The sequence below is a fragment of the Electrona antarctica genome (assembly GCF_951216825.1).
Source record: "Electrona antarctica genome assembly, chromosome: 12".
Lineage (NCBI taxonomy): Eukaryota > Metazoa > Chordata > Actinopteri > Myctophiformes > Myctophidae > Electrona > Electrona antarctica.
Window position 1 is genome coordinate 45843497 of NC_136793.1, and position 11498 is coordinate 45854994.

At 42.9% G+C, this 11498-nt stretch overlaps 1 protein-coding gene across 1 annotated transcript; it reads left to right on the forward strand.

Moving 5' to 3' along the window:
* The first annotated feature begins 2342 nt into the window (after positions 1–2342).
* Positions 2343–8225, forward strand: LOC306934560 (arrestin domain-containing protein 3-like). Its single transcript, XM_079517178.1, has 6 exons — positions 2343–2614; positions 3236–3293; positions 3567–3708; positions 4959–5055; positions 5292–5548; positions 6237–8225. Exons 1-6 carry the CDS (start codon positions 2371–2373, stop codon positions 6981–6983), a joined length of 1545 nt encoding a protein of 514 aa, XP_079373304.1. The 5' UTR covers positions 2343–2370; the 3' UTR covers positions 6984–8225.
* The last annotated feature ends 3273 nt before the right edge of the window (positions 8226–11498 follow it).

Sequence of the window (11498 nt, forward strand, 5' to 3'; positions counted from 1 at the left end):
TTGTGTCACGGATCTCGAGGGCTGATGATGATGATGATGCACCACATATCTGGAACAAACTTCCAGAAAACTGCAGGTCTGCTGCCACTCTTATTTCTTTTAAAACATCTGTTTGCCACTGCCACCTTTCCTTTTTTCTCTTTTCTTTCTCTTCTGCACTGTGACTGTATCTGTACTTATTTTGTTTAGTGCATCCTAATGTTATTGTATAATTTGGTTTCCTTTGCTTAATGCTCTGTGTAAAGCACATTTAATAAATAGCCTTGTTGTTGAAATGTGCCATACAAATAAAACTAGAACTGCACTCTGTCGAGTGCCTACTTGCGCGTTGCACACTTATGGCCTACTAGTGCGCAAGCAATGCGTGCAAGTACTGTCGACCGCTACGAACTTTCAAATCTCAGCCTCTCTGTAAAACATTGAAATTAAATACTAAAGTCGGGTTATAACTGGCTGTCAATGGTGACGTAATTACGATATGTTTCAATATTGGTTGGGTAACAGGTAACATTATGTATATGTATACATGTATGTAAGTTGAAAGTACTATACTGTGGTCGGCTGGCTTTTTTATGCGTATGCTCGGAGGTATATAATGTATACTAGATGTTGATGGTGACGTAATTAAGATATGTATCAATGCCGGGTTATAACTGGCTTTTGATGGTGACGTAATAAAGATTACATACATGTATACATACAGACATTACCTTTAATTCACCCGACACTGAAACATATCCTAATTACGTCACCATCGACATCTAGTATATATACCTCTGAGCATTCGCATAAAAAAGCCAGCACGACCACAATACTTGCGCGCTCTGCTTGCGCAAGTAACTACCTTGCCTTGCCTTGCCTTGCCTTGCCTATAGGCTGCCTGTCATTTCTCATCTGTGACACCGCAGGGTATAATTATAGGTGCTACGCCCTTAAGAAACACAGATTGTGTTAAACAAACAGTTATGCAACTTGTGAAGTTCTCAGCGAGGAGGGTACGTTTTCAGGAGGTGCTCCGGTCACAGGGAGAGTTATGTTCCATGGAAAAATAAACTAAAGTTAAAAGTGGTTTCATCGAACTGAAAGGAGATGCCAGATGTGCGGTGGTCGACTCGACATGGGATGGGAGACGACAGCAGAACATGCACACAGAAGATATTTGTAAACTGAAAGTGTTTTTAATTCCAGAAAACCCAGCAGGTATAGGCTAGCTGGCTGAAATGTTTTTTTTTATGTCCCCCTAAGTTTAATTCAAGCTCCATCAATGCAGTATCATGAAAGGTGGAAAGTGACTCTCATGGTCCTCTCACCAACACCTGTTGCCATAGGCCACTGTAAATGTTTGAACAACACTTTGACCAATGTACAGTGAGACATTACACAAAGCATTATTTTGCCTGATCGAAAGGCTCTAGATGGGGTGCCCGGCTGCGTCCCCCACCTTAACTACAATTTCATATCAAAAGTCACATAGTGAGTGTCGTTTTTGGCAGTTGACAAAGTGGCAAAGCAACATGCAAAGTGAGTTTAACATTGTTTAACGTTGTTTTATGCAACCCTAACCCTAACCCTAACCTCTCATTTTATAGTTTTGAAAACTTTAAGCATATATTTTGATGTCAATACTTTAGTAATTTATTAAACTCAAGTAAATTTTGAATACTATTTCTACAATAATACTTATAGTATTATTACCAATAGTAAAAAATAAATAAAATAAAAAATAAAAATAAAAGAAATGTGAATACAATACTTCCCTCACTGTGTGGTAATTAAGAGATTGTTGGTTCCAAACATTTACAAAAGGTCAACAAAACCCACTGATGCACCCTGTATGCAGGCGAAAGAAATCAATGTCCACAGGTTGAATCATGTAATTTTTCGGTTTGTATATTTTTACTTAACTTCCATTTAAAGTGCAGAGATAGAACATCACAAACAAGACAGCTTTTCCCAGTTCCTTATGGCATTGATTGTTCTCTCTGTGTTCTGGTAAAAACCGTTTTGTTCACCCAGCCAGGTTCCCCAATCACCCCTACTTGCTGTCAATCAATGCAGGCCTGCATGGGAACTGCGCGAGGAGGTGTGCCCATGCAGTGCTCTTATGGTGCCCAGAAATAAATTCATCGACAAAGTATCAATACTAATAATGCTAAATAATAACTACAATTATGATTAATAATATTAATACAAACAAACAGTGAAATGGCTTCAGAGCTCTTGAATCCCCCCGCCCCTCCGAGGATCCGCCTTCGTCCCTTGTCCATGTCAAGCACCACAACAAGAGAGAGAGAAATATGAGCTACGCCTTGTTTGATAGCTCATATAGATATATAGTTTAGTGCTTCACTGCTTTCCTTTCCAACAGAAATGGTGAAAGACCTTAAGGTTGATGTTCTCAACCAGGAGGGCACGTTCGCGGGGGGCGATCCGGTCACGGGGAGAGTTACGTTCCGGTTGGAGAAAGAAACCAAAGTTAAGAGTGTTTTCGTCAAGCTGAAAGGCGACGCCAATGTGCGCTGGTCCACAGGGACGGGGGACAAGAGGAGGACGTACCACGCGCACAGAAGATACTTCAAGCTCAAAACGTATTTAGTTCCAGAAAACGCAGAAGGTATGGCTGGCTTTTGAAACATGACTATCATAATCATGTGTGTGATTGTGAACCATATGAGCTACTGTGAAGTTTGAGGTGGGTGGGTGGCGCAACAGCCAGGTGATGCGTTTATGGCGTTATAAAGGTTAGCTACCCGGCCAGTACATGACTGAGTTATATCCAAGATGGTAACAGGCAGAGTGAGTGGGCACTGGGCACTAAAGGAGGAGGAGTGGACCGTACGTACAATTAGCTATTTTGTCCAAAATATAGTATGCATGCCCCAAAGTAGGCCAAATGTTAAGTACATGATTAGAACATTCAATATTAAGGCCTAATATTCCTACATTGCTATGAAACCTGTACATTCAATCTTTTTTTGGGCACAAACAAGAAGCTGAAGGGTACACTACATTTATCACTTAAGTCTGATAATAATGTACCGTACATCACATAATGTATAGGCTATACTTTACATTAGGCTACTTAAGACATACACACACACATTATATATATATATATATACACACACACACACACACACACACACACACACACACACACACACACACACACACACACTTATGCGTGTGAATAATTTGGGAATGGAGGTAAGGTAATTTTGTATTTATTTTGCAGAGACTGCACTTCCTGCAGGACCCCATGCCTACAACTTCAGCTTCAAACTTCCTGTGGAGTATGTGGAAATGTGTTATGTTTGATATACAATTCCTATGCATTTTAATAATTCTGAAAAAGTCTACAGTATGTTTGAGGCATACTAATACAGCACAGACTGTGATTAAAAATAAAAACATGTTTTGTATTTGTTTCAAAATATACAAAACAAAACATACTGTATGTTTGAATATGTATTTGGACCAGAGAAACGCATTTGTTTTGCATATTTATAAACCATTACATTATTTATTTTTGATATGTTGTGAGAATATGGACTCTTCCTTTACAGAAACATGCCACCGTCCTTCAAAGGGTTGCATGGCAGGATTGTCTACATGCTGGAGGCCAAGGTGTCCAGGAGCTGGAGGGCGAATAGCGTCTCGAGACACGAGTTAACCTTTGTCAACAAGTTCCTTACAGCATCTGCAACAGTAAGACACCATGGCTAAGCTTAGCACATTTGTTATGAGCTATAGGTCCACCTACAGTATATGATCCAAAACGTTTTGGTTGTAGGCTACTACTAATATTTTGCTGGGCCCCGGACGCCGGCCAGTAGTTGGACACACACACGAACATACACCGTTTTCAGTGTTTTTTTCTGTTAAAGAAATCCTGGAGCTTTCTCAGTGCATAGCAACCGTTTCCTCTAAGTTGTGTACATGAATCATAATTCACCAACACATATCCTGGTTAAGCCAGGCTTGCCTAGACTTATTGTTCAGTCGGGCAGAGGTTCTTTATACTGGTATATCTGGTTCTTGTATACTGCCTCTTGGTAAAGGCGTGTCAGTTTATGATATTGCTTATAGTTTGTTACTCAAAACCTGGACACGCTTCCTTACATTTACATGTACAGTAACTGGACACCACTGTCGTTGTGCAAGTTGTAGTGGGCAATGTGACTGGCTGTGAAGACAGTGTTCAGGCGTGTGTGTGTGTGTGTGTGTGTGTGGGGGGGGGGGGGGGGGGCAATGTTGAAAAGCACTTACTTACTTACAAAATGTGGTGGGTGGAGTCCGGACTGAGTTTAAGTGTTTCACAGAGTTTGAGTTAAAGGAGCTCAATCTTTGGCTGTAGAGTTATGATAGGTTATGTTTTGTTGTTACTAGACCTTATCCGTTCTGAATATATGAACATCAAATGACAGTGTGGTTAATGCGATGTAATAGATCACATTACTGATTGGGAGGGAATTGGCCTGTCTCACTATAGCGCACGTAGGCTCCGCTATTGCAAACATAGCGTTTTAAAATTCCGCATTTAAACCACCATCAACATGTGAATGAAATTTGGGGTGGATTGGACATTCCGTTGGTGATTTGTGTCATTTGTTGTAAAACAGGCCCCTCCCACTAACTTTGGACGCCGATTACAGCCGAACGATACGGACTGTGGTGTTTTAATCGGATAGGGCCAGAGATCATGTGTACCGTTTTTTGTGAGATTGGCACAGAAGCTGTAGGTGGAAGAGCAAAAAGTGTATTTTGAAGAAAAGTCAAAATGGCGGAAAATCTATCCTGACGCAAATGGGTGTGGGCTATATGGGGAGACCCAAGGGATCCAGGGAAAGTGAAATTTGGATTTTACGACCCACGGTCTGTTATAGCGCCTGATTAATTTTAATAATAATAAGTGGATGGATAATTTTAATGTAAATGTATGTATTTATGTATTCTAGTCTCCTCAGGTTGGTTCAGTAGAAAAGCAGCTTGGGACTTTCCACAAAGGACGGGTCAAACTGGAGGCCTCTGTTGACAAGGGCACTTGTTGTCCAGGTAACTGCCCAACATGCTGGTTTTAGTTTGATTTACAATAGACAAGTCAACAGTGTTCATTTTGTTGACTAAGACTAAGAGAAATCAAAAGACTAAATAGGACTAAGACTAAATGGTGTATTATTCAAAAGACTAAGGCTAAGACTAAATTGTTTTTGGCATTAGTATTGATAGTGTACTTACAGCTTTTTTGTTTAATTATCCCAGTGATCATTGGTTATTATCTTCTTCTAAAGGTGAAAAAATGACTGTTGTGGCCAAAGTCAACAATTCCTCATCTAAGAAAATGACGCCCAAATTCAAAATGGTTCAAAAAGTGGTGTATCGTGCCCAAGGCCGCACCAATTGGAGTTCGAAGGAAGTGTGCAAGGCGGTGGGGAACGTTATTGAACCCAAAACAAACGAAACAATCACTTGCCAGATGGAGGTTCCTGCAGGCCAGTGCCCGACCATCAACAACTGTGAAATCATCTCATTGCATTACCATATAAAGGTATGTACAGTTTGTTTGTAGTTACAGTATGTTTCCGCAAAGTTCCCTTGCATTGACATTCCATGTATGAACCTCAGGTTGGATCCTATGGGATAGTATTAAATGAAAAGGTCTGCTTGTTTTGTTTTTTTCTTGTTCTTTTTAAACAATTTTAGAGTAGCCTATTATTATTTTTACCCCTTTTTCTCTCCCCAATTTAGTATTTACGCCAATTAATTCTTCCCCACAGTCACACACATTTCTCGGTGGTGGGCAGGGACTTTACCACTGCGCCACCCAAGCGATAAAAGGTCTTCTTGTTAACCATTAAAATGACAATACCGGTGGCCTGGCATATTTAGCCCTGATTGATGATGCATGGTATACAGTTGTTGACATTACTTAATATACTGCAGACTGCATCTGAATCAATCTTTATTGTCATATTATAAGTTAGGTGAGTGACATTCTTAATTGTGCAGGCTCATCATTGTAGTTACATACATGGTTGAAACTGAACATCACACTAGCCCTGCATCGTGTCCCGTGGGAGCCGACGCAAATCTTGCGGGAGCGGCTGGTGTTTATATAGTTACCTGCGGGCGGAAATGGGTGGTCAAGACAACGGTCTACGGTGCCTCTGACACACATACACGATTGTAGCTTTTTATCTCAGATGTCAATCTAACTGCCTGCTTCTTATTCTCAGGCCTATTTGGACATCAGCTTTGCTTTTGACCCAGAGGTCGATTTTCAAGTGGTCATGCTACCCGCTGGCTTGAAGTCACCATTTGGAGCTGTGGGACCGTCAGCCTACCAGCCACAGGCGTTCGGTGGTCCCGCTCCTTACCAGCCACAGGCGTTCGGGGGGGGTCCCGCTCCTTACCAGCCACAGGCGTTCGGGGGGGGTCCCACTCCCTACCAGCCACAGGCGTTCGGGGGTCCCACTCCCTACCAGCCACAGGCGTTCGGGGGTCCCGCTCCCTACCAGCCACAGGGTCCCGCTCCCTACCAGCCACAGGGTGTCGGGGGTCCAACAAGCAGCGACTTCCCCCCACCCTACCAGCAGCCACACGGTCTCGGGGGGCCAACCCCCCACAGTGACTTCCCTCCACCTGTTGCCCCGATGGGACTTTATCCTGCGGTCCCCACAGGTCCAGGCGCACACGGCTACCCAGCAGCCCCAGGCCCCGGTACCAACAATCTTCCAGGGTACTCGTCCAAACCGCCTGCATATGCGGATTTCCAAAATTATCCATCATATAGCAACCCTATGCCACAGCAGACTCCCAGTCAACCTGGTTTCCCCGTGTATCCCCACCTCCAAACTGCTCCACCCGCGTTCAACCCACGGCCCGCTGCCCCCGCGTTCAACATCGCTCCAACTGCCCCCGCGATGAATTGCAACTTCCTGTCTGAGCAGAAAGAAGAGCCTCCGTCTTACACTTTACTTTAGCTACGTACTGTAAGACACTGGTTCTCAATGTGGGGTCTGGGGACCCAATGGGTCCTTGTGGGGGCAATATAAGAACCCATCTGCAAAACAAAGGGAAAACAGCACCCAGTCTGTCTCGAGAGACTTGTAGATCTATTTGAAAATAGCCGATCTACAAGTTCACAACGTGATGCGATGCAATGTGCTGTAATGCGCTGTGAGCTGGTAGATGGGGATGGGCTATTTTCTGAAAGATTGCAAAAAGTTTGAAATAATTTGACACAATATTCTCTTATGGGAGTCTCTGGCACAACAGTTTTGCAGATGGGGGTCTATAGCAAAATGCATTTTGTTTTGGGAGTCCTTGACATGAAAATGTTTGAGAACCACTGACATGAGAGACTGCATGTGAGAATGACCATTTTTGTGGTTGGAAGCAGTACAAAGACATGGTAAAGTTGAACCAAACAGTGTATTTATTCACCAAACATCAATACAGATAACATTCCATTCCATCTTGTCCCCACATTGCCATGGTGATGTTCAGCTTCACACCCCTTCTCTCTCTCTCTGGGTGCTTCCACACTGTGGAGTCATGAAGATGCCAAAAGCCGCGAGCGGCAGGCGTCTCTTCCGGGTTTTTAAACAGCTGGTGGATGGAAAATGACGCTCGCGTGCAGCTTCCACTTGCCGCAGAGGCAAGCGTCTCCCATTTTCTGGCCGACGCGGCATTTTGACGTGTGGATGGAGCTTCATTTCCATCCACCAGCTGTTGAAAAACCAAGGAAGCTTTGAGAAGGAAAATAAGTGGTTACGTGACTGGGCTGCGCCATAACACTTTCATGGACACTTTCATGGGAGCCAAACTCACACCGGAAGTGCAATGAATACATGGCAGTGAATGGAGCCGGCTGGACCAGCTCATAACAAACATTATTTCTGAACAATTGAGACCTTTGTCATATAATCGGTTCAGGAATATAAATGAAGACATTATCACAGGTTGTTTTCTAATCACTTGCTTTTCGATGTGCATAGAGTGCACAATTTTATCTGAGGATCTAAACAGCAGCAGGTATCGTTTCTGGCTCCGAGGTATTGCGATATTTGGCTGCCAGACAGGAAACGGTGGGAAGTCTTGCGATACTTGGTATGTTCAGAACTAGACCTAGAATGCCTGTGATCATTTAATTAACTTCGTAAATTTTCATGTATCATAGGCATAGAACGGTCGCTACTGTCCCTGGTTGAATTCAATTGTGTGCGGCCTGAATGTGATAAATGCTCCGTTTGTACTCACCCATTAAATAATTCCAAAAACGTGGAGGGAAATATGGTCCTCTAGTTTTATATCCATGTGAAAGTTCTGGCACAAAACGTGTATTTAGTAAATTATCTCCACTTTTTCGAGAGATGCACACGGACGTCTTTCTCTCCGGCGAGACCGGACCGGAAGGATCGATGAACTGATTTTAGATACTTCCTGTTGTTTACCAAAGACGTCATCACAAATTGACAAGGGAAACACAAAAGTTTGGATCACACAATTGGCAGGTGGTGTGATTAATTACCCAGCACCTATCGCAAGGCACCTGCCAATTGTGTGACCTAAACTTTTGTGTTTCCCTTGTCAATTGGTGATGACGTCTAAAATCAGTTCATCGATCATTCCAGTCCCCCCTCGCCGGAGAGAAAGACGTCCGTGTGCATCTCTTGAAAAAGTGGAGATAATTTACTAAATACACGTTTTGTGCCAGAACTTTCACATGGATATAAAACTAGAGGACCATATTTCATTCCACGTCTTTGGAATTATTTAATGGGTGAGTACAAACAGAGCATTTATCACATTAAGGCCGCCCAGTTAACGTCCGACATGAAAGTAACCGCGACCGTTCTATGGCTCTGTATGTGAAATACTGTATATACTGTATGTAACAACAGAGCCATTCTAGGGCTAGTTCAGAACCAGGTACTTTGTGCTCTTTAGATACCATACCTCTATAAAAATTACACAGTGTACACATCGAAAAGCAACACAGCAGACAATAATGTGTTACGTGTCTTCTGTTATTCATAAATAATGTTTGTTCATGAGCTGGTCACTGAGAGCTCTCATTGACTCCAGTGCATTCTGCCAAACTTCCGGGTAGTTTGGCTCCCATGAAAGCCTCCATGAAAGTGTCATGGCGCAGCCCAGTCACGTGACCACTTCCTTTCCTTCTCAAAGCTTCCTTGTGAAAAACCAGGAAGAGACGCCTGCCGCTCGCAGCTTTCTTCCTTCGTGAATCTACTGTCTGGATGCAGTCATTCTCTGACAACTGGCAGCCTTTTATACCAGGCTGCAGCTAATGAGCCTGGACAAGTGGACAGCTCCATTTCAAGGGTTGTATTATAAATCTAAAACACTATAAATACATGCATACCTATACGGTTAGTTAACCCCCATAAATATATATTACTAAACTCTTAAGAACGACAACAATACTGATTGACCCTTTTTTGACGGTATACTACAACATTACACATAATTATTGTCAATAGCAAAGCACATCACAAGTTCAACCCCCTCTGACATTCTGACTACAGCAGGTGATGTTAAGCATTCTTCACTCTTAACCATCACACTTCACATACTATTGCATTTCTAAATAACAGTCCAAACAATTAAAGTGCCAATGTGCTGTGCCAAAAAAAATCAGTCATTTTTTATTTACGAAGACTAAAAGGCACAGTACATCGTTAATCGCAATTATTTGTATGACAATTAATCATCAACCATAATCGTGGCTCCTGGTTTTAAAGGCTACATTGCAGTAGAGTGGTGTAATTATTTGATGATTTCCAGGTCTGGCTAAGTATAGCCTCGGTACCCATGCAGGCTTTCATTTTCGTCGGCGCAAGAACTGAAAGCCTGGGGGAACGCATTGGCCGCTCTGGTCTAGAAGTGGGAGTCAACCCACAACCCTTCAGGGTGGGCGTTGCTCCGAATGATGTGACGCAGCGCTGCACTGGGGGGAGGAGGAGGGGCCAGGGCTGACGGACAGTCCCTCTAGAACACGTTAGCTCAGGCTAGGCTAAGTATGGAAAAAGATTTATGTTTCCAGACTTTCCGACCTGTTTGTTTTCTAAAATATAAAATTCAGAATTTCTAAAAAATAAATTGATCGACTGCATATGGATTACCTCTTTTAGCGGAGATCTTTTTACAGTGATTATGGAGAGAGTATGTTTTGCACTCCGTCCGTCCGTGTGTCCGTCCGTCCGTCTGTGAACAGCTAATCTCTGGCACCGTTGGCTTGATCGTAGCCATACTCTGCACACACACTCCCTGAATGCCAGAGCTGAACCTCTGCCCCAAAGTTTTAACATTGGCCTGTTATAGCGCCACCAGGAGATCGCTTTGTGCAAAACAAATGTTTTGACAGTACACCTACAGATTATGTCCAAACATCACGCAAATCGGTACACAGTCTCTCTAGAGCCATTCAACAAAACCGGTCTTTCAGATTTTTCAGACTCCATCCTGATTGGCTAAAATTGGCTTCCAGAGTTCGCAGGAGTGCTCCTTTTCAAACAAAATGCTGCAAATCATGAACACATCGTGTGATTTCCGTGAAATTTTGCACGCACATTCCCACTAGGCCGAGGAAGAAATGACACTTGAATATTTTCAACTCAGCCTCATGGTGGCGCTATAACTGACTGATTAGTGTTTTTGCCTATAACTCCACCGATCTGTGTAAAACCTTGTATGCACACTCCCTAGAGGTCAAGGAAAAACCTTTGCCTGGAATTTTTCACATCTGCTCTTTATAGCGCCACCAGGAGGCCAACATATGTAAAACAGATGTTCTAATATTACTCCTTCAGATTTTATCCAAATTTCACGCAAATCGGTACACATGCTCTCCATAGTCATGTGATCATGTGATTTGTTTGATTTCTCATAATTATCCATCCTGATTAGCTACGATTGGCTTCCCTAGTTTTCAGGAGTAGCCCGTTTTGTACCCGTTTTGTACAAATCGCCACAACTCCTCAACGCAGCGTCCGATTGCGGTGAAACTGTGCATGCCTATTCCCACTAGGCTGAGAAAGAAATGCCACTTGACAGTTTTCAAATCAGCCTCATGGTGGCGCTACAACAGGCCAAGTCACGACACACACACACACACACACACACACACACACACACACAAAACCCCAAACAAACATGTTTATATTACTCCTAAACATTTTGCCAAACATCACACACACTCCTATCCTCCTGGTGGAGACCTGTGCCCAGAAGGGCACTTTTTCTAGTTTATAAACTGTTTACAACAAGTATGTTTTATGTCATACGCCATAAACAGAAAATGTACAGTTAAGGTCCCTGCACACTGCTGCGTTTTCGGGATTTTTAGCAGCGTTTTTCCATCGGTTTTCAGAAAAACGCGTCCAGGTAGTCTGCAAGGACCTTTGGTTCTCTTTTCTAGTTCCCTGATGAATTCTACATGAACACCACTTCTGTTCCTGTATGGATTGAAGGTA

Coding starts and splice junctions, on each gene's coding strand:
- LOC306934560 (XM_079517178.1), top strand. CDS start 2,371: ATGGTGAAAGACCTTAAGGTTGATGTTCTCAACCAGGAGGGCACGTTC. Junction 2,615..3,235: donor AGTTCCAGAAAACGCAGAAG/GTATGGCTGGCT, acceptor TTTATTTTGCAG/AGACTGCACTTCCTGCAGGA. Junction 3,294..3,566: donor AGCTTCAAACTTCCTGTGGA/GTATGTGGAAAT, acceptor CTTCCTTTACAG/AAACATGCCACCGTCCTTCA.